This window comes from Schistocerca cancellata, chromosome 2 (genome assembly GCF_023864275.1).
Source record: "Schistocerca cancellata isolate TAMUIC-IGC-003103 chromosome 2, iqSchCanc2.1, whole genome shotgun sequence".
Taxonomy (NCBI): domain Eukaryota; kingdom Metazoa; phylum Arthropoda; class Insecta; order Orthoptera; family Acrididae; genus Schistocerca; species Schistocerca cancellata.
The window spans coordinates 411,588,999-411,613,578 of record NC_064627.1 but is presented as its reverse complement, the minus strand read 5'-3'; the positions used below and the strand labels follow the sequence as shown (position 1 = coordinate 411,613,578).

At 37.4% G+C, this 24,580-nt stretch overlaps 1 protein-coding gene across 4 annotated transcripts in view; it reads left to right on the top strand.

Moving 5' to 3' along the window:
* LOC126161859 (organic cation transporter protein-like) overlaps positions 1–24,580 on the top strand; it is a 325,910-nt gene that overhangs the window by 248,416 nt on the left and 52,914 nt on the right. For all 4 annotated transcript variants that reach the window (XM_049917973.1, XM_049917972.1, XM_049917974.1 and 1 more), the window contains 2 exons: positions 7,918–8,046; positions 20,148–20,317. In XM_049917973.1, coding sequence (XP_049773930.1) covers positions 7,918–8,046; positions 20,148–20,317 — 299 coding nt within the window. The remainder of the gene's footprint in view (positions 1–7,917; positions 8,047–20,147; positions 20,318–24,580) is intronic.

Below are 24,580 nucleotides of genomic sequence, written 5' to 3'. Positions count from 1 at the left end.
TGAGGGATAGGAAAAACCGACCGTGGTTCAACAACAAAGTTAGGAAACTACTGCGAAAGCAAAGAGAGCTTCACTGCAAGTTTAAACGCAGCCAAAACCTCTCAGACAAACAGAAGCTAAAAAATGTCCAAGTTAGCATAAGGAGGGCTATGCGTGAAGTGTTCAGTGGATTTGAAAGTAAAATTCTATGTACTGACTTGACAGAAAATCCTAGGAAGTACTGGTCTTACGTTAAATCAGTAAGAGGCTCAAAACAGCATATACAGACACTCTGAGATGATGATGGCATTGAAACAGAGGATGACACACATAAAGCTGAACTACTAAACACCTTTTTCCAAAGCTGTTTCACAGAGGAAGACCGCACTGCAGTTCCTTCTCTAAATCCTTGCACAAACGAAAAAATGGCTGACATCAAAATAAGTGTCCAGGGAATAGAAAAGCAACTGAAATCACTCAACAGAGGAAAGTCCACTGGACCTGACAGGATACCAATTCGATACTACACAGAGTACGCGAAAGAACTTGCCCCCCTTCTAACAGCCGTGTACCGCAAGTCTCTAGAGGAACGGAAGGTTTGAAATGCTTGGAAAAGAGCCGAGGTAGTCCCAGTCTTCAAGAAGGGTCGTCGAGCAGATGCACAAAACTATTGACCTATATCTCTGACATCGATCTGTTGTAGAATTTTAGAACATGTTTTTGCTCGCGTATCATGTCATTTCTGGAAACCCAGAATCTACTCTGTAGGAATCAACATAGGTTCCGGAAACAGCGATCGTGTGAGACCCAACTCGCTTTATTTGTTCATGAGACCCAGAAAATATTAGATACAGGCTCCCAGGTAGATGCCATTTTCCTTGACTTTCGGAAGGCGTTCGATACAGTTCTGCACAGTCGCCTGATAAACAAAATAAGAGCCTACAGAATATCAGACCAGCTGTGTGGCTGGATTGAAGAGTTTTTAGGGAACAGAACACAGCATGTTGTTCTCAATGGAGACATTAAAGTAACCTCTGGTGTACCACAGGGGAGTGCTATGAGACCATTGCTTTTCACAATATATATAAATGACCTAGTAGATAGTGTTGGATGTTCCATGCGGCTTTTTGCAGATGATGCTGTAGTATGCAGAGAAGTTGCAGCATTAGAAAATTGCAGCAAAATGCAGGAAGATCTGCAGCGGATAGGCACTTGGTGCAGGGAGTGGCAACTGACCCTTAACATAGACAAATGTAATGTATTGAGAATACATAGAAAGAAGGATCCTTTGTTGTATGATTACATGATAGTGGAACAAACACTGGTAGCAGTTACTTCTGTAAAATATCTGGGATTATGTGTGCGGAATGATTTGAAGTGGAACGATCATATAAAATTAATTGTTGATAAGGCGGGTGCCAGATTTAGATTCATTGTGAGAGTCCTTAGAAAATGTAGCCCATCAACAAAGGAGGTGGCTTACAAAACACTCTTTCGCCCTATACTAGAGTATTGCTCATCAGTGTGGGATCCGTACCAGGTCAGGTTGACAGAGGAGATAGAGAAGATCAAAAAAGAGTGGCATGTTTCGTCACAGGGTTATATGGTAAGCGTGATAGCATTACGGAGATGTTTAGCAAACTCAAGTGGCAGCCTCTCCAAGAGAGGCGCTCTGCATCACGGTGTAGCTTGCTGTCCAGGTTTTGAGAGGTTGTGTTTTTGGATGTGGTATCGAATATATTGCTCCCCCCTACTTAAACCTCCTGAGGAGATCACGAATGTAAAATTAGGGAGATTCGAGCATGCATGGAGGCTTTCCGGCAGTCGTTCTTCCCACGAACCATACTCGGCTGGAACAGGAAAGGGAGGTAATGACAGTGGCACGTAAAGTGCCCTCCGCCACCACACACCGTTGGATGGCTTGCGGAGTATAAATGTAGATGTAGATGTACAGATTGGCTTGTATACTATCCAGAAGAATGTCACAAATAGAGCAAGCACCACATACCTCATCTACGGTGTTTGAGGTGACAATAAGCCCATAACTTAGTGCCCCGTGCAACTGCAGCACCAACGTGGCCATGCTGCCATCCGCCTTTTCCCTGTAGATGGCAAGCTCATCTTTCAGTTGATCTTTAGTGAGATATGCTGAGAACTGGTCACTGATTGATGAGCCACCTGTATTCTTTAGAACACTTGTAACAAAAATATCTAAGATAGCAGACTGTAAAAAAAATCTTAAATTTTTAACCCCACCATTAGACAGTATCAGAACCCTGCCACTAAATTACTACCATGGTCTGCTACAGCTGAAAGTGGTATGGAGCCAGTTTAGAGAGGTAAAATACTGGGCCAGACTACAGGTATCGAAATTTAAACATATCATTTTATTTAAACAAGAAAAAAAATTCACACAAGAAAAACTCTGAAAAAAGCTTAAAACACACCAGATAAGAACAGGACCTACCACCAGAATTCATGAATGAGACTTTACCATAAGGCAATTGGTGACAGAACTTATTAATATCTAAAACAGAGCACAATTTTCTCTTGTGATTTTATGAAAGCAACACTCAGAACTTTTAATACTACCAAAATAATGACATTAGTATTAAGCATCACTACCAACAATATTTTCTATTGCAACTTAAAAAAAGTAAGTATTGGTACAAGAAATTTGAGCAATTGCTGGCAAATATATTTATATACGCTTAGCAGCATTAGACTAAGCATATGGCCAGCCATGCAAGTTTCTTAATGTAGCCCCATTAGTACAGCTTAGAAACAGCATTAAGCTTTATCCAATTGTAAGTGACAGCCTGTTTCAGCAGAGGCATTGCATAGCATGTTTAGAGAGTGAGTGTACTGTGACCATAAAGGGCTGTGTTTTTTTTTTTTTTTTTTTGATGGTTGGAAGCACTGGGGGGGGGGGGGGGGGGGGGGAATCCCCAGGTCAGAGCAAGCATCACAGGAAAACTATATGTAAACTTGGTTCTAGTGTCCAGGTGCATGAAATATGTCGATAAGAAATTCCAGCACGATGTGTGAGTCATGTGCTGTGATCTGCTTCCTACTCATGGAAGGAATAACACCCATTGAATTTTCTTGCTTATCAAAACAGTTTATGAAGAAGGTGTTATGAATAGAACAAGTGTGTTTAGGTGGCAGAACAAATATTCATGACCAACAGGAGAGTGGAAGACCTTTCATTTTGGCTAATGAGTTGGTGCAAAAATGAAAGGAAAATATTAATGAAGATCACTGATTGACAGTGGATGAAGTTTCTGTGATGTTTCCAAACTCAAACTGTGTGCCAGATAAGAGAGCAGAAAATAATAATAATAATAATAATATCAGGTCAGTAGCACCTGCAACTTCTTGATTAGTGTGAACTGGAAGGTGAGGATTTTCTGAGCAGAACTCAAAAGGAGTATTCAAAACAAAAGGAGGTGAATGCTGATGAGAGGAGTGTGCTTATTGCACAACTGTGGCTGTTGCCACACAACCTTAGCCATCAAGTAACACTTGGACTCATTTGTTTGTGATGTTTTGGACCAACCCCCCAACTCTCACATTCCCCTGACTGGCATCTTGAGATTATCATCTTTTCGTCACCCAGATAACACACACATGAGTGGTATTAAAGTTTCAACTGATGAGCAGGTGCAGAAAGAGGTTCTGAAGTGGAGGAAGGAGCTGTTTGAGGAGGTGATGAAGATGCTTGTGCCATGGCTCGCCACACACACTTTACTGGATGGAAAATATGTGGAAAAATACCTTGTAATTGTTTCAAATAGACTTTTTCTAAAAAAAAATATATAAAAATCTGGTACACTTGCTTTTTGAACATGCCTCACACTTATTTAAGGTACACTGGCCCCAATTCCAGGATTCATGGATACGAAAAATAAACAGACAGGATTACAAAGCCCCCTTCCTATAACGCACTTGACACAGATGAACGATGTTAAAAATTACCAAAATATACATAGAACAAGTTGAGATTGAAAGAACAAGTCATACTCATAAGGTACAACCTTAAATAACATTTGGATATCACATCACAGTAGTGACTTAATTCACATGAGATTTATAATTTTGAATGAGGCCACCAAGCAACATGCATAGTAAACAGGAGACTCAGATTCTATTCCCAGCCTTGGTACAAATTTTCAATCACTGCTTCAGTCTATATACATAAAATCATACCTATATGAGACCAAAAAAGTCTCTGAAATTGTCATTCCATTTGTATAAATATTCGCGCCTGGGTTTCAGGCTGCATCCATCATTTACATTCGATGCTGAGGTGCTATCCTGGAAGATGGAGAGCCTCGCCAATTCTGTTGATGTGCAATGGGGAGTGTAAAGTAGACTGGGGTGGCACTGAAAATTTGGATCAAGGAGGTAGGCATGCCAGGGTAATCTGTGCAGCTGTGTGAACCACTGTGTCAAGGTGGCTTATTGGCTAATGCACCTGCCTAGTAAGCAGGAGACCCAGGTTCGATTCCCAGCCTTGATACACTGCTTCAGTCTCTATATGTAAAAATGTGACAAGACTTTGCCACATGCCTCCACTAATACCACAATATCAATTACAGACATCACTAGATAACAATCTAATAAAAAACCTTACACAACTACCTCAAAGATTCTACTGTGCACAGACAAAATTTGGTAACCAGGATGGCAAGCAACACAGATGATAAGATCATATAACAACATACCATCCATTAAAATGAAAAATGAATGCTAACTGTAAATTCAGAGTATTAGTGTATAAATCAACACCATCCCAAATAACAGAGACTGCAAGCAAGTGGGTGTTTCCACAATATAACTGTTGTTCAGGAAGCAACAGGATGTAACCCACAGGCAGTCCCATGTGCAATGACTGGAACTATCTGACAGGTAAAAAAACTGAACTGCCATCACAACTAACACAGATTTCTTACAGATACTTAAATGTTGAGCAAAAGTAAAATGTCTTACTGTCCCATCGGAATAAGTTTCCCATAGAACATTTTTTATTGGCCAAACAACAAAAATCGGCACTTCAGACCAGCACTGACTATCGTTTTGAAGCTACCATCCAAGCATACCATTGGCCACAAAGTCACTGCTTTGCTACACGTAGTCAGTTCATAACAGGAAGAGCGACTACCCACTGCAATCATGCTTAAATCACTCGTCATAAGATGCTGCCTCCACCGCTGGTGACAGGGTTACTGTGCTTATGAGTGCTTCACAACAGCCCTCATGTGCCAGCTCTTTTCAGAGTTTCCTGTAGGTCGTTCACTGCTACCACAGCAGTCACATGGCAAAGGTCTCCAGTGTACTCTGCCACTATGGCATTCCAACATTACATGCCATCACCCATACATCACAACTTGAACTAGGGGTTGTATTTTGGGAGGTAAATGAACAAACAATAAAATCTAATAAAATTATGATAAGTGAGAGAGGAATTGTATAGAACAGAGAAGCCACCCAAAAAGTGTGCAGGTAATGTACTAAACGTATTATATACCAGCTCTGTTGATTGCTGCAGAAACTTGGGTCATGAAGAAAAGGTAAAAAAGTAAAATTTTCAATGAAATGAAGTTTTTCAGAAAAATGAAATGATGAAAAATTGAAGTGTTAGGGAGACAACACATGAGTAAACCCCACTAGACAAGAAGAAAAAGTTATACCAAGATAGGCATGTGAAGAGAATGAATGATAAGGATGCCTAGGAAGGTGCACATATCATAGATGGGTGCCAGAGAGTAAGGAGAAAATCATGGATCAAGTGGCTAAAAGTGGAAGAAAGCAATTGGAAGAACAGGGAAGATTGGGTCAGAGGGATGGTGGGAAGACTGGAGAAGAACAACATGCTTTTGTTTCATGTAGACCATGGCAGAGGTGGGATGCTGTACAATATGCAATATGATGAGGTGATGAATCTACCATGGCAGAGGTGGGATGCTGTACAATATGCAATATGATGAGGTGATGAATCTATGATGCTGGCAATAAAAATGTACAGATATATGATAAGGCTTTCATGACTCCACAAAGAAAGTTCAGTACTGTCTGTTAACAAGAAAATGTGGATGGATCCAGTGTGGAACTACACAGCTGTTGCTGCCAGAGCCATTTTATGACCATATTAAGAGCAAACAATGAATGTCATCCCCCTCCATGGTTGGCTATCAATCGCTTTGTTATTCTGATCTAAGTAAGTAACTAACGAAGCTGCGTTATTCATAGCTAAAACAAGAAGAAAAATACACCTTAACATTTTATTGAACACAAGAATGAATTATGTAACTGACAAATTTCTTGAACTTGATAGTTAATACCAGTGAGACAGAGGCAAAGCATTTTTGTAAACCAGTAAATTATACTTGTATCAGTTGTAATCATTAGGTCATAGGGAAAACACAACACGTGAATAAGAAACACTCATGATTTCTGTTATGAATTTTGTTGCACATTAGTTACTGGTACAGACATTAAAGTACATCACATGTTTTAGAAAAACAAATACATTATATTAGTTATAGAACATATTGCATTTAATCTGTACTATTATCACATTTTGTGTAGTTGATAGCTTCATCATACATTTGCTACATTTTAGTATAATTGATAGCTTTCCTGCAGAAGCTCATCTAAAGAGTGGAGGAGGAGGAGGATATTAGTGTTTAACGTCCCGTCGACAACGAGGTCATTAGAGATGGAGCGCAAGCTCGGGTGAGGGAAGGATGGGGAAGGAAATCGGCCATGCCCTTTCAAAGGAACCATCCCGGCATTTGCCTGAAGCGATTTAGGGAAATCACGGAAAACCTAAATCAGGATGGCCGGAGACGGGATTGAACCGTCGTCCTCCCGAATGCAAGTCCAGTGTGCTACCCACTGCGCCATCTCGCTTGGTCATCTACAGAGTGGAAACACTGTATATAACAGGTGATGTCCTGACTGACTGACTCATCAGTATCCAGCCCAAACTGCTAAGGATAGAAACTTGGTATTTGGAGAGGGTGTTGGTCTTATACCGTTGATGTTGTTTAATAAGGAACTTTTGAAATTCCATCCCTAAGGGGATGGAATAGAGGATGAAGATATTTGTGAAATTATATTGTTATATAAAAACATGTTTAAAGCTAAATCTATGAAAATTGATATTTGACTTCTAAAGAAAACTGTATTAAGGAGTGAAAGTTTTTATGGAAATATCACCACATGAACTCAAATGGCAGGGTTAACGAAGTCCTCTGACTTGGGCTACCAGAATCATGTTGAGGTTAGAAGCAGATTCAGGAAGGAACATGCTCCAATGGCCTTGATAACTGTGAAAAGTTTAGAAGGTTTTGCAGTTTGTGAACGACATAAAAATCTTTGCAGACTGTAGAGTCTACACAATTGAAGCAGCATGCACTAAGCTAGTATGACATTAAGTACTGTGTATTTGTGTGTGTGTGTGTGTGTGTGTGTGTGTGTGTGTGTGTGTGTGTGTGTTTACATTACAAAATATATTCAAATGTCAGAAGTAGTCCCAGAGTACTTACAGTTAAGGCAATACATAGGAGTAGTTTACCATTGCTTAGCTAGTCTCCCTCCCTACAGTTTCTCTTTCATTTCCCAGTCTGTTCAAGTATTTTTATCACGTATCACTAGCTTCATCCTCATCAGTGGTTGCTGACATGAAAAATGTGGAGTTTCAGCATGCCCCAAAGTACATATTAAACTGTGTGGTCTCCTATAACTGGTTGGGTAAGCCAGTTCAGTGGTCAGAGGAATCCAAGGCATACCATATCCAGAACTATCACGTCTATTAAAGCAAAGTAGTGTTCAAACCAATGTTAAAGGTTATGACAGCTTTAGCTTTTTTAATTTGGTAATATTGAATATACATCTGTTTTAGATGTAATGTAATTTGGCTTCCAATTTCAGATACATTCCAGAAAGTCCTGAATGGAAGACTAAGAAGAAACTAAGGAAGAAGAAACAAATACCATTTGAAGATGATGGCCTGAAAACAGATAAAACTACTAATGAAATACATGCAAATTTAGGAGGAAGGTAAGATGCCATAACAAGTGCCAACTCTTAAGTGATAGATTAATCACTACTATTCCACAAAACAAAATATTTTGTGCTATAACAACATGATAATGGAAATTCCAGCAAGAAAACCATATTTTTTTTAAATAATTAGCAAAGGTAACTTGCTCAGGAACACCACAATCTTTGTGTGTGTGTGTGTGTGTGTGTGTGTGTGTGTGTGTGTGTGTGTGTGTGTGTGTGTGTGTTACATTACGTTACGTTAAATACACATGAGTAAATGAGTGGTTGCCTTTCCTCACATTTGCTTATTTTCATGTTCCAATAATTACAATTTTACTTGTGAATTTTTGTTTATCCATTACCATAGGATAACTATAAGATACAGAGATCTGTGCCAGAAAATTAACAGTTCTGTGTATTGGGCATGTATGTAACCAATACAAACCAATTTTCTCATAATTAATTGCTCAATAGCTATGCAGTGGTGCTGGTTCAAATCCTTATGGTGGAAGAAATTTTTGTCACATTTCAGTGTTTTCATAACAAAAAACATTTCCATTTATTATTGCAGGCTGGTTGAAAATAGACTGGCTCTAGAAGAGTAAAGTGTATAATCTCTTAATCTGTCTGTGTTATTTAGTATTCACTTAAAGAGTTACTGATCATGTAGTTTGAATTTTATCCCTCAGAAGTTCAGAAATGCGACCAAAATACAGAACAAGTAAGACATGTACATAGATCTAAAAATGAATTGGATTAAGGAATGTTGTTGTTGTGGTCTTCAATCTTGAGACTGGTTTGATGCAGCTCTCCATGTTACTCTACCCTGTGCAAGCTTCTCCATGTCCCAGTACCTACTGCAGCCTACATCCTTCTGAATCTGCTTAGTGTATTCATCTCTTGGTCTCCCTCTACGATTAAGGAATATGATTATCAAAAGTACAGAAAAACTCTTCATTAAATTTATTATTCACATCTAAAGATTTATGTATATGCAAGTCACCTTTTTAGAAACTGAAATGTTATTTCCAAATTATTTTTGTAGTATTGTACCTGGGATCATCCTTGGGGGTAAAAGTTAGCTGAGGTGATGGGCTCTCTACCCTCCTCCTCCTAGTGCCACAGTGCAGAAAGTCTGTATTCCACCTGCAGTCAAGCCAATAACCATGAAGCAGGCTTGCACTGCAGACTTTACCTTATTCTTTACTAACACTGAAGTACCATGTTGTTGTTTTTGAGGTCTTCAGTCCAAAAACTGGTTTGATGCAACTCTATATGCTACTTCATCCTTTGCAAGTATCATCACCTCCAGATAACTACTGCAACCCACATTCACCCGAACGTGTTTGCTGTACTTGTTTCTTTGTCACCCTCTACAATTTTTACCCTCCTTCCACTTTCTTTAAATACTAACTGATACTTCCTTGATATATCCGAATTTGTCCTATAAACCACTCCCTTCTTTCAGTCAAGTTATGCAAAAAGTTTTTTTCTCTCCAATTCTATCAGTACCTCCTCCTTAGCTATGCCATCCACCCATCTAATCTTCAGCATTCTTCTGTAGCACCATATTTCAAATGGTTGAACTGCTTATTGTCCACGTTTCAGTTCTATACAAGGTTACACACCACACATATGCCTTCAGGAAAGAGTTCCTAACACAAAGACCTATATTTGACATTAACAAATACCCTTCTTCAGAAATGCCTTTCTTGCCACTGTCAGTCTACGTTTTATATCCTTTCTACTTTGGCCATTATCGGTTATTTTACTGCCCAGACATAAAAACTCATCAACTACTTTTAGTGCCTCATTTTCTTTTGAAAACCCCTCAACATCACCTGATTTAATTTGACTGCATGCCATTACTTGTCTTTTGTTTTTGTTAATGCCATCTTATATTGTCCTATTTATCCATTTAATTGCACTTCCAACCCTTTTGCTGTGTGTGATAGAATTACAATGTCATCAGCAAGCATTGAAGTTTTTCCTCTTTTCCTTAACTTTGATTCCTTCTCCAATTCTTCTATGGCTTCCTTTACTGCTTGCTCAGTGTACAGATTGAATAAAACTGTTTCACTACTGTTTCAACCACAGCTTCGCTTTATACATGCTTCTATAGACTTACATTTGTTCTCTATCCTTTCCTTATGACTGTTTTGCATTTTCTGCCAATCTCATTTTTTAGACATTTGTATTCTATTTTGCCTCCTTTATTTGCTGCATCTTTAGAGTTTCTCTTTTCATGTGATTCTCTGCTGCCTTCACTATTTCATCTCTTGAAGTTATACATTCATCTTCACTGTATTCCTTTCCGCTGTTTCAATCAATTATTGCATAATGTTCCCTTTGAAACACTGAACAACCTCTGGTTCTTTCACCTTCTTCAGGTCCCATCTACTTCATTTCCTACCTTTCGCAAATCTTCCATTTTAATCTACAGTTTATAACAAATAAATTATGGCCATCTGCCCCTGGAAATGTCCTGTAGCTTAAAATCCAGTTCCAGAATATCATTATATAACAAATATGAAAACTTCCAGAGTCTTCAGGTCTCTTCCACAAATACCTTTAATCTTATCCTCCCACACGTCACCAGTAAATTTTTTAGTCTCTCCATAAAAATTGATTTGTTTCACAAGAACCGAGAGGTGTAAGATGTACAAATAACTTAACTTATCTTCATTTTCTCGTTGTTGGTTGCTGTTTGTCATATCCAGGGGTACATTCTTCAGGCTGAAATTTTTTTTTAACTTTGTGGGTTCCAGATGACTAGATAAACTTTAAGTAAGACTGTTGCATGATTTCTGATTGCACCTGTTTTTTTATTATGTCTCATTCTTCTACATTAGACTGACTTTACAATCTCCACTTCCATAAAACAGAAATTTACATTGTTATCGCCAAACATAAAAACATGCCCAATTCCATCAGAGGCATGCCCACTACTACTACATTCTGCAGTACTAACAGTATTCCAAAGAGTTAACAAAACAAAAGAATTTTCAAACTCTCTTGACAAAAGAAGAATCTTCACCAAGTCACATCATTATTTTATAAATGAATCCAGAAACAAATTTAATTATTAGAGGCAGATTGTAATTAATAATAGGCATTTAGAAATTTCAAATATTTCTAAAAGAAGAATAATTTTAGCTGTACATACAGAGTTAGTACATATTGATTGTAACAAATTAATTTCCTTTTGTACATTTTAGTGTGAAATATAATACATTGTATACAAAATCATATGAAATTCTTTTAGTTATACAGCTGAGATAATGTTCACCTATACAAGATTCAAAAATATTCCTGGTATCACTTATTTCTATTAAAGAAAGCTAATGTTAGAACATGGTGTCCCAATACAAATGTTCTTTCATGATTCTTTCACCAAGTGTCAGAAATGACTAAAATATACTCTGTGAAAAATTTTACCAATTGACTTCCTCTTGCATTCCTTTTCACTTCCTCTTTCATTCCTTTTCCTAGTCCATATTCTCCTCTTATTTTACCTTCATTTCCTGCTACAAATTACAGCAACCCATCACAATTAAATTTTCGTCTTCCATAACTATCTGAATAATTTCTTGTATCGCATCATACATTCTTTCAGTCTCTTCAATAGCTGCAGATCTAGGTAGCATATAAACTTGTACTACTAGTGTGTGTTGGCTTTGTGTCTGCCTTGGTTATGATAATGCATCCACCATGCTGCTCATAGTAGCTTACACTGACTCCTATTTTTTTCATACATTATTAAACCTACTATTGCATTACCTCTATTTGAATTCATGTGTATAGCCCTGTAGTCACCTGACCAGAAGTCCTGTTCATCTTGTCACTGGACTTCAGTAATGACAGCTATATTTAACATCAATCTGTCGATTTCCCTTTTTAAATTTTCTAACCTACATACCTGATTAAGGGGCTTAACATTCCATGCTCTAATCTGCAGAATGCCAGTTTGGTTTTTCCTGTTGGATATCCTGCTGAGTAGTCCCTGCCTGAAGATCCAAATGTGGGACTGATGATGATGTTTGGTTTATGGGGCGCTCAACAGTGCGATCATCAGCACCCAAATGGGGGAATATTTTACCTCTAGAATATTTTACCCAGGAGGGTGACATCATCATTTATCCATACAGTAGAGCTACATGTCCCTGGGAACCGCTTTCCGCAGTTTGCAATACCAGCAAAGCAATACCATTTTTGCTGATATTGTAAGGCCAGATCAGTCCGTCTCTGAAACTGCTAAAAAGGCTGTTGTTGCTCTTCAGGAACCACAGGTTTTTATGCCCTCTAAATAAATAGTACCCCATTTTGGTTGCCTCTAACTGCAGCTGTGTGTATTGGTGAGGTAAGCAAGCCACCCAACCTTGGCAATGTCTGTGGTTCACGGTGCAGTGCTATGTATAAGTACCATGTACAAGAACAAATTTGTACCAGTTTTGCAAAGCAGGGAGTGATAACAATGTTATATATTACTCACAGTTAAATACAGACATACAACTTGTGCTTAACTGGTAGCAGAAAAGACAGAAAAACAGAAATTTTCACAAAATAACAAGCTTTCAAAAACAGTGGTTCCTTCATCCAGCAAAAGGGAGGAAAGAGTTAGAAGAAAAGAGGCCACTCATCTATTAACATCTATTAACCAGAAAAATCAGTTCACTCTTGATCCACAGAAGATATAGTATGAAAGGATGAGACAGAAAATAATAATAAAATGCTAGCAGCACATAAGTTTGGAAAGTTTGAGTTATAAGTGAGATAGTAAGCCAAACCATAAACAGAAGCATAGAAGAGGCAAAAAAGGGAAGTAGAACTGAAAAAGGAAGGAACAATGGAATAGTGGAGATGAAGCATTTAGGAAATAAGAGTATCAGTTGATGTCATTAGGAGATAGTCTGAAGGGAGACATTACTACAATTTAAGCCCAAGTTGGAGGCTGGTGCCTAACATGTTCTAGAGCAATTTTTCATCTGAAAAGTTCTAAATTACTGGTACTAGATGAAGTATTGATTTTGTGTGTGTAATGAAGCAGTGCTTAGATTATGGCTACTGTGTTGCAGGACGTACTCTTTGTCAAGGTCCTTGGGGATGAAAGAACCATCTGAAATCCTACTACCACCTCATAGTTTGCTTCTGTCATCAACATTCTCCATGAACATGATTCATCTGTTGAACACTTTATCAATCTACACCCACCTTTAAAACAAACATCTGATGTATTTCCTCTGCAGCTTATTCAGTTTCATACTTTACCAGACCAGTAATTACATGAGATTTAAGTATTTGATGTACAAATAGACGAAGGTTACTCTCATGGGAACCAGGATACTCTCCAAACTTTTCATAAGCCAGTAAAATGGGACTTTCTGGTGATATACTGATCTTTAGCGTGTGTCTTCTTCAATCTAAAACTAAGAAGAGGCTGGACTGCTCTATTTTATATGCTTTTTCACTTTGTGCTCTTTTTTTAAAAAAAATGTGGATCCTCTTACCTGATGTTTATTCTCCTTCACTAACAGACATCACAGTTTTTCATTATATGGCAAACCACCGCCAAACTGCTGTGTATGAGAAAGTCATTTCTTTCCAGATACAAAAATTTATTTTCTTGTTTTGAAATTTATTAATTCAGATTGTTTTCAAAACTATGTTACAAAGTACAAATGAATGTCTGCCAGTTACTAAGAAGAAATATTTACTTGCAGCATATTTTGTGACATACATGGTTGAATATGCAATAGGAATACCAGTTTATAAAGATAAACAAATCATCTCAAACACAGAGATATTTCACTGACTCCAGTATTCCCAAATCTTTTTGACAAACTAGCCTATAATGGAAATCTGTTTTGCACTTCCGGGTATAACTTGCTAAATGCCACAGCTTTTTATAAAGGATTCTTTAATGAGAAAGCCATATATGCTCTCATAAATAAGTACTGGCTGAGCATAAAAGTAAAAACTACCCTGTTGGTATATTCTGTGACTCAGACAATGACTCTGATTGTGTGGGCCATGGAATTGTACTTTAGAAACTAAAATGTTATGGAGGTGGTGGCATCCATCTCATATGGGTGAAGCTTATAACAGAAAACAGCATATAATATTCAGCTTGGGAATAAAACTTAACTTAGACGGGAAGGTCCATACAAGGTTCAGTACTAAGTCTACTTAAACAACTTTCTGATGACTGTCTTTGAGGTAGCCTTCACCCCTCTGAGTGATGCGTTTTTAATCTCCTCTGCACTTGTAAAATGCTGGGCCTTATAGTTTTCTTAGTTTTTTCAAACAGAAAAAAGTCACATGGGCCCAGATCTGGCAAATGTGGGTGCTCGGGCATTGTTTTAGTATTGTTTTTGACCAAAAACTCATGAACAAGCAATAAAATTCAAACAGGTGCATTATCTTGGTGCAAAAGCCATGAATTTTTTTTTTTTTTTTGGATTCTTCCACTGGGATTGTTGAGCCTTAGTTTCGATGTCATATCCATAAACACATGTTTCTGTGCCTATTGTGGCATATTTCAATAGTTCCCCATCATCGTTGACTTAATCCAGTGACTCCTGAGCAAATAGCATTTGTCACAGTTTTGGAGCAGAGTTAGTTGTCACCCATTTCATATCTAAAATATCTGAAAAAATGTCATGGCATCAGCTAACTGATATGCCATCCTCAAAATCCTGATTGTGATTTGCTGATTATTTATAATTATTTCCTTCATTCCATGATTTCATCAGTTGATGATATTCTCGTGGAGAGCCCACGATGCTTGTCATCTTCATGGCCTTCTCTGACACACTTATACCACTCATAAAATCTTATTTAACTCATACTAGACTCACCATAATCAATTTTCAACAATTTAAAAACTTTGTTACACTTTATTCCATTCTTATAGCAAAATTTAATACTGCAGGTACTACCAAAAGAAACATAACAGTTTTGAAAGCTGACAGCAGTCTATATATCCAATATGGCCAACATTGTACAGATACTTTTTAGGTCTGCTTACCACTGCACCAACAAAAAACTGCAAATTGGACTAATATAACACACAAAATTCCTGTTGTTTTTAACATACCTTCTATTGTGTAAAGTAGATCATCCCCACATCTTGCAGAAGTGTTTTTAGGGACTGTGGAATTCTTATATTCACTTCTCAATGTATTTTCTACTTTTCTGATACATTGTCATAATGCAAGATTGAAAAATAATTTTCATATACACCTTGCCTCCACATCTAGGATTCAGAATGGAATTATACACTACAGCATGAAAGGATTCAACAAGCTCTCATCTAACATAAAGCAAGAAATTGGGAGTCCCTACCAGTTCAAATTAAAATAATAGACATACATCAATTAGCCATTCTTTCTACAAATTATGTGAATATCTAAATTCAGAGATAGAAAAGCTGTGATAGCTACATGAAAAGTAGTAGTGATCATTGTAAAGCTGCACAACAAGTAGTAATGTACTATACAAATGATTAATTTCCCCTGTTAGTTATATAGTCTCATATCACATTAATCATATGTTCGATTAATTGTAATGATGTGGAACAATGTTGGTTGTTTTTTTCCCCCTAGATGTAAATTAATATTTCCTACCTACCACCATTTACTTATTATATAAATTGAAAAATACCATTGTAATCAAGTAGTAGGAACCTACCAATAGCTGGCAAACAGCAGCTATAGAATTGGCTGCAGCTGAGATGTTGGTAGCTTTCATCTACATCTACATCTATATCTACATCCATACTCCGCAAGCCACCTGATGGTGTGTGGCAGAGGGTGCCCTGAGTACCTCTGTCGGTTCTCCCTTCTATTCTGGTCTCGTATTCTTCGTGGAATGAAGGGTTGTCGGTATGCTTCTGTGTGGGCTCTAATCTCTCTGATTTTATCCTCATTGTCTCTTCGTGAGATATACGTAGGAGGGAGAAATATACTGCTTGACTCTCCGTAATGCTTTCGTGATTACTAAATGATCCTGTAACGAAGCGCGCTGCTCTCCGTTGGATCTTCTCTATCTGTTCTATCAACCCTATCTGGTACGGATCCCACACTGCTGAGCAGTATTCAAGCAGTGGGTGAACAAGTGTACTGTAACCTACTTCCTTTTTTTTTTGAATTGCATTTCCTTAGGATTCTTCCAATGAATCTCAGTCTGGCATCTGCTTTAGCGACGACCAACTTTATATGATCATTCCATTTTAAATCACTCCTAATGCGTACTCCCAGATAATTTATGGAATTAACTGCTTCCAGTTGCTGACCTGCTATTTTGTAGCTAAATGATAAAGGATCTATCTTTCTGTGTATTCGCAGCACATTACACTTGTCTAGATTGAGATTCAATTGCCATTCCCTGCACCATGCGTCAATTCGCTGCAGATCCTCCTGCATTTCAGTACAATTTTCCATTGTTACAACCTCTCGATACACCACAGCATCATCTGCAAAAAGCCTCAGTGAACTTCCGATGTCATCCACCAGGTCATTTATGTATATTGTGAATAGCAATGGCCCTATGACATTCCCCTGCAGCACACCTGAAATCACTCGTACTTTGGAAGACTTCTCTCCATTGAGAATGACATGCTGCATTCTGTTATCTAGGAACTCCTCAATCCAATCACACAATTGGTCTTATAGTCCATATGCTCTTACTTTGTTCATTAAACGACTGTGGGGAACTGTATCGAACGCCTTGCAGAAGTCAAGAAACACGGCATCTACCTGTGAACCGGTGTCTATGGCCCTCTGAGTCTCGTGGATGAATAGCGCGAGCTGGGTTTCACATGCCCGTCTTTTTCAAAACCCATGCTGATTCCTACAGAGTAGATTTCTAGTCTCCAGAAAAGTCATTATACTTGAACATAATACGTGTTCCAAAATTCTACAACTGATCGACGTTAGAGATATAGGTCTATAGTTCTGCACATCTGTTCGACGCCCCTTCTTGAAAACGGGGATGACCTGTGCCCTTTTCCAATCCTTTGGAACGCTACGCTCTTCTAGAGACCTACGGTACACCGCTGCAAGAAGGGGGGCAAGTTCCTTCGCGTACTCTGTCTAAAATCGAACTGGTATCCCATCAGGTCCAGTGGCCTTTCCTCTTTTGAGCGATTTTAATTTTTTTCGAAGGACCTTTCTTTTTAATTTACTCAATAAAATTTAGTTCTTATAAGCACTGATAGCATTATCAGTATAACAATAATTTCCTTTGATACAGTATATAGATTAAGTTTATGAGATTTCCATGTCTTTTTGTTAATGTACACCTTGACTCGTTCTACGTTCATGGAAGTTCTTCTTCATGACAGGATCCATGGAATATGGGGACTGAAAGAATGAATAAATTGAAAAATCATAAAGGCTGAGGACTGTAATAGTCACTGCAAAATAATAAATCAAGCAGTAAAGCGGAGATTTACAGAACCTTATAAAATGTGAGATCAACAACGATACAAAAATCAGTCCAAACAGGAATATTTGTTACACTGTTAATTTAAAAAAAACCTACATTTGAAAGTAACAACCACAAACTAAACTTAGTTTTGTTCACTGTGAATGAAAAAAAATGCAGAAAATCAACAGCTTCAGACAGAAGCAGTTAGTTACTCAAAAAGAAATAACTGATAGCAGGCAATACTTTTAAGGTTTCAACTCACAATCAGAAGTTAAATTATTAATATCTGTTTCAAGAACACCAGTTGTTCTTATTATTAGTAAGTCAAAACGTATATACAACTTTGATACATAGCTATATCTCACCAAAAAGAGAAAAAAAGTATTTCATAAATACTTGCACGGACTGCCTATAGAAAAACTTTTGTCTGCATTGCAGAAAGAGACCACTGCATCCAAGTGAGCTAAATTAAATTATTTTTCTGTTATCTAATGAGATATTTTGTCTGCATAAACTATAATTCTCCACTGATGTATTATAGCATCAAGGAGGTACATCTTTCTGTTATAAACCTGTATTTTATCCAAACAGCAGGAAATAAATGTATGACATAGCAAAGGGAATTTTAATTATCATATTTTTTCTGGATACATAGACTACTGGCAGCACAATTCTCTGTCACTGATTTGCCTTGGCACACATTGATATACTGCTAAAATCACTTAATAAGAAACACCAAGATAATTATGTTTTCTATAATTACAAGCCTTTCACGAGCATCAAGGCTATCAATAAATCCACAAATGGCGAAATTAAAAACATCAATAAGAGAAACAAACAAAATCTATATTTGAGAACTGTTTGTGTTTTATCCTATTTAAAGAGATTGAACGGTATGCAGGAAAGTTATTTCAAAGGAACAGTGAAGATTGGAGCATTCTAGAGACAGAGTGCAACATTTAAATTTTAAAAACATGTGAAGGTAGAATCTGCCATGGTTCCTATTCATACATCACTTATAAGGAAAGAATAATGTGAGCAAAAAGAAGTACAACAGGTGGACTGCAGGTGGTTGAAAAGTAGGTTTCTGTTTAAAAAGTTCAGAGTTAGTTTTTTTGAGTCATCAGTCTTCTGACTGGTTTGATGCAGCCTGCCTCAAATTTCTCTCCTGTGCCAACCTCTTCATCTCAGAACAGCACTTGCAACCTATGTCCTCAATTATGTGCTGGATGTATGCCAATTTCTGGCTTCCTTTACAGTTTTTGCCCTATACCGCTTCCTCCAGTACCATGGACATCATTCCCTGATGTCTTAACAGATGTCCTATCATCTTGTCTCTTCTCCTTGTCATTTGTTTCCAAATATTCCTTTCCTCTCTGATTCTGCAGAGAACCTCCTCATTCCTTACCTTATCAGTCCACCTAATTTTCAACATTTGTCTGTAGCACCACACCTCAAATGCTTCGGTTCTCTTCTGTTCTGATTTTCCCACAGTCTATGTTTCACCACCATACAATGTTGTGCTCCAAATGTATATTCTCAGAAATTCCTTCCTCAAATTAAGGCCTATGTTTAAAACTAGTAGACTTCTCTTGGCCAGGGATGCTCTTCTTGCCAGTGCTAGACTGCTTTTGATATCCTCCTTGCTGTGGCCGTCATTGGTTATTTTTCTGCAACAGGTGGCAGAATTCCTTAACTTCATCTACTTCATGACCATCAAACCTGATGTCAAGTTTCTCGCTGTTCTCATTACTGCTACTTCTCATTACTTTCATCTTTCTTCGATTTACTCTCAGTCCATATTCTGTACTCATTGAACATTTCTTTTATTTCCTTTAGTTCTTCTTTGATGAACAGATTGAACAGTAGGGGTGAAAGACTGCATCCCTGTCTTACACCCTTTTCAATCCAAGCGTTTCGTTCTTGGTTGTCCACTCTTATTAGTCCCTCTTGATTCTTGTACATATGTATATTACGTGCCTCTCCCTATAACTTACCCCTATTTTTCGCAGAATTTTGAACACCTCGCACCATTTTACATTGTTGAACACTTTTTCTAGGTTGAAAAATCCTATGAACGTGTCTTGATTTTTCTTTAGTTTTGCATCCACTATCAACTGCAATGTGTGAAATGCCTCTCTGGTGCCTTTACCTTTCTAAAGCCAAACTGATCATCATCTAACACATCCTCAGTATTTGTTAACCTCACTAAGTTATTCTGTTTAACTCTGTCATTAATACTGAAAATTACCCACAACCCTTAAGAACCGGAACCATATAACATCATAAACCATTTTTTACAAATTATTTCATGAACTGAATGATCCAGTTGTGTTAAAGGCCCCAATTAAATTTAATAAAACTGTCTCACCTTATGTTTCTTAAACCATACTTGTGTAGATTATAAATTACACTTCACTGCCAAGTTTCGTATCTTTTCTGATACAAAAGTCTTAAGATAAACTATGTTCGCACTACATATAATAACATGATACACAAAAACTCAGATTATTTTGCTGCAACATACAAACATGAACAACACTGTTATTCTTACGTGTTTGTATGTGTCATACACAATCCACATTATTACACCATTATCATGGTGAATCTAACATTTTATTTAAATCAAAAGGATTCAGATATTGCAATTATCTATTAAATTGAATGCTCTTTTTTCTACATTTCAGAGTGGAGAAAATCAAGGCTCCACACCAGTCTCTGCATAAGGAATCAACACAGAAGGTTAAGTACATTGGTCTTCATGCTGCATGGGCCTTCACTGTTGTAACGTACTATGGAGGTTTATTGAACACAAAAAATTTAGGCCCAGAGTTGTTTCTTAATATAGCCACAGCTGGTATGTATATTAATCTGAAGGTTTTTTAAGTGTAAATTTATGTATAAAAGTAAAAAAATAAAATAAGAGTCCATTTCCATAGGCAAATAGTATGAGCCAGATTTTCAGTAAAAAAATTAACTGAACGATAAGAAGCTTTGTGCCCGCAAGATTTAAAATAAAAAATAAATAGTTGACAAACTCAGCCATATGTGAAAATTGTAAGGATAATTTTGAAATCAGGGGTGGTAATGGGATGTGAATGCACCAGATGCATTTTTATGTAATATGTGCTGGAAGCAGTACTATGAAAGAATAAGAATGGGAATGGTGCTAATGTATTCTTTAGTCATTAGACAATGAAGCAGTCAGTAAAGATGAATAGAAGTTTTAATACACCATTAAAAGAATGTGACCAGAACTGGAATGGGATTTAATATTTAGTACAGGGCAACAATGCCGTAGGATGTAATTCACTCTTAGCAGTGGTAGTGGTCCACATATATAGCAGTGGCAGATAGTCTGAGGCCACTCAGAAATTTAGTAAGGAGGGAGACCTTCATTGTAGTACAAGCAGCATTTATTTATGTAACCGGCTCCATTACATAGTAATATTACATGTTTGTAGGTTAACTTAAAATGTTATCTATGTCAATAAAAATAATCAATTTTTTACAACAAAATATAATTGGATAGGTAAAAAATCTAGTCACCAAGCAGGTGCAGCATAACACACACATATAAGTATTACTGTTTGCAAGCTTTTGGAGCCAGTGGCTCCATGTTCTTGAAGAAGGGCTCAAAGAGAAGGAAGAGGGGTGAAGGCAAAGGACTGGTAAGGTTTGGGGGAAAGGGGTAGAGTTCTGAAAAGTCACCCAGGACCTTGGATCAGGGGAGACTTACTGGACGGGATGAGAACTTTCCTTCTGATCCCATCTGGTAGGTCTCCCCTGACCCAGGGTTCTGGGTGAGTTTTCGGAACTCTATTCCTTTTCGTAAACCTCACCAGTCCTTTTCCTTCATCCATCTTCCTTCCATTTCAGACCTCCTTCCAGAAGAAGGAGCCACTGGCTCTGGAAGCTTGTAAACTTTAATACCTCCCTATGTGTGTTCTCCTGCTGCCTCTTAAAATGTTATCTGTTAACTTAGAGTAACAAAGATAGAACAACTCATACAGTATCATCTTATTCCGTACTTTCCTAATACAAAATCTGTACACATCAGGTCTTATCAATTTACTTCAATATGACATATGTTGTTGTTGTTGTTGTTGTTGTTGTTGTCTACAGTCTGAACACTTGATCTGATGCAGCTCTCCACAGTAGTCTGTCTTGTGCAAGCCTCTTCATCTCTGCATAAATACTGCAACCTACATCCATTTGAACCTGTAATCAAAAATTGCTCTCCATCTACTACAATTTTTACCCTCAAAGTTCTTTCCATTACCAAACTGATGTTTCCTTGATTTCTCAGGATGTATCCAAGCAAACAATCCCCCATTTCACTCAAGTTAATATCACATATACATGATCGTATATGAACTTTAGTTTTCTAGATATTTTTAATGGAAATTAGCAGTGCGCCATTGGTATGTGCATTTTCTTCTGTTCGACAATCTACTGATTAGCAGACTATTAGCCTATATGATACATTCAGGTGTTTCAATATATATTGTCTTGATCATCTTTTTCTCATATTCTACAAACTTACTGTCTTTTGTTTTTCCACCTGTTGCAATAAGCATCTAACTTCTGTACTGTTTCCATTATCTTCAGCTCCTTTATCCATTAAATGCTTGAAAATGCTGGAGGTATTGTGGAATCTGTTTAGTACTTAATATTTGTTTAGAGTTCTGATGGTTTTCAAATCAATTAGACTCATTCCAGTGATCCAGGATCTTCATCAGAGTGTTTATTCTATTAGGCACTGTAGCACAAATGACAAAAAGCATCCAGTCCTACAAATATATAACAGGGAACCAATATTTCTGTCTGGTTTCAACAGAAGACTTCATGAGCATGCGTGTGCATGCGCTTCAAAAGTCTCAAATGCCCTCATTCCATTAGACACTGTGGAGAAGTTTGGAATAAGGTATTTGACTGTTTTCTGGAAATAGTCTTGAATGATTAATTACGTCATTTTATGCTCCTAATATGCTTTTGTCTTCTTCAATTTCAGTATTCTTTTATAAAAATGGAAATGAAATCAAAATTATTTGAAAGGCCACTAAAATGCTCGATTCGAGTCATGTGATTCCTGTGATGTCACTGGCTAGCTCGCTGTTTTTCCTGTCACAATGCTAATTTACTGTGACGTCTTGTTTTGGAAGTCACATTTTGGAAAATGTGTTACAAATATGTGCAGTACCATACTTTACAAATACATCAATAAAAACTCCTGAAAAGTTGTTTTAGAGTGTTCCAGAGAATTAGAAGATGCATAAAATGTAGTTGCACTGTACTGGCAAATTGCCATCACATTGACGGACAAGTTCACTAACTTAATTAAAAATGTGCTGCACTGTGATATTAACATTAATTTGTACCTGACATTTGCTCTCCCACTGTTACAACAAAGGATAGTGTCAGTCAATGAAATTAAACTCCTGGTGAAAATTGTTGTTTCACCCAACAAAACCTGAATTATTTGGCAGCTCAGCTGTTAGAGCGGTAGATCACCGAATTTTGTAAGATGATTTTCATAGATTGCTCAGTCGAATCTAAACTAAAAGGGCATTTAACTTACTTGCAGAATGACTTGACAGTCCTCTCATATGAAAACCAAATCACAATTATAAAACTTTGCCACACCAATCAGAAACAGAATATTGTTATTCTCCCTGCTGTCTACATGCACTTACATTTTCAGTCACTGTTAACACATATCATGTTCAAAAAGATATTTTCTAGTTAATTTGACAACAAACTTTTTACTTTATTAGAAACAATGTTTTTATCTAAATACTATCTATCTAGGATCCTTAATGTTTAAAATTCAGCAGCTTCATAATCTTACATAAAGATGAAGTAAGTCTGCTTCAGACACTAACATTAGTTTACACCCACAAACATTACAGCCCAACGTGTGTCACCTGCATGTTGTACATGTTTTATATCTCTCTGTATAACCTCATTGTCCTTCACCTCGTTGCACTGTGAGCATAGGATGATATCTTCACTACTAAAAATGCTTTCCAAAAAGTGAATTGCTCGTTCACAAAGTAAATGCATTTATCCTCTGTTGTCCATTTCTCACACTAGACTAATGTGAAGCTCCCATGATCAAAACAACTACTACAATCAGTTATTGCTAAAACTATTTTTGTATTTCGTGTAACAATTTTAAAATGTATTGATCATTCGAGAATTTGAACATTTGACCACTTAATCTGCAGCTCGATGCACTATCCATTGTGCTACTGAACACCAGCTGGATACAATAGCTCTGCTGAGTGCTTTCTAGAAAGGAAATCAGCATTAAGTTTCCCAACCATAATTTTATTATGTATTGGGTCATAGGTCATGACTGATAGTCAATTATCTAGTTATAATATATGGATCTATTTGCAAAAGTTCTACAATTCCTTAGTTTTGAGCAAGTTTAATGATATTGCAAGGAGCAGGGAAATAAATGTGCATTGTTGCACATATCACTGCTCTAAATGGATGGAGCATAAACACATCAATTTTTGCGAGGCTCCCACTATCACCGTTCACAAAATTCCTTTCTGTTGTTATGTAAAAATTGTAATTGCACTTTTGAGCATGAAATAGCTAAACTCCAGAATGAAATGTTCACTCTGCAGCAGAGTGTGCCCTGGTATGAAACTTCTTGGCAGATTGAAACTGTGTGCTAGACCAAGAACTCAGGACCTTTGCCTTTTGCGGGCAATTGCTCTGCTGACTGAGCTACCCAAGCATGACTCACAACCCATCCTCACATGTTCAATTCTGCCAGTACCTTGTCTCCCACCTTCCAAACTTCACAGAAGCCCACCTGTGAACCTAGCAGAACTAGCACTCTTGGCAGAATTGGAGATGTGAGGATGGGTTGTGAGTCGTGCCTGGGTAGCTCAGTTGGTGGAGCACTTGCCCACGAAAGACAAGGGTCCCAAGTTTGAGTCTCAGTCTGGCACACAGTTTTAATCTGCCAGGAAGTTTCATAGCAGCTAAACTATTTGCAGAGAAAGTATGTAAAAACCTCATAAATTTGGCTAACACTTCTATAGCACACGTATAGCTTCATCTTACTCCTAGTCTACAATACACCATAGCTCAGCCAATA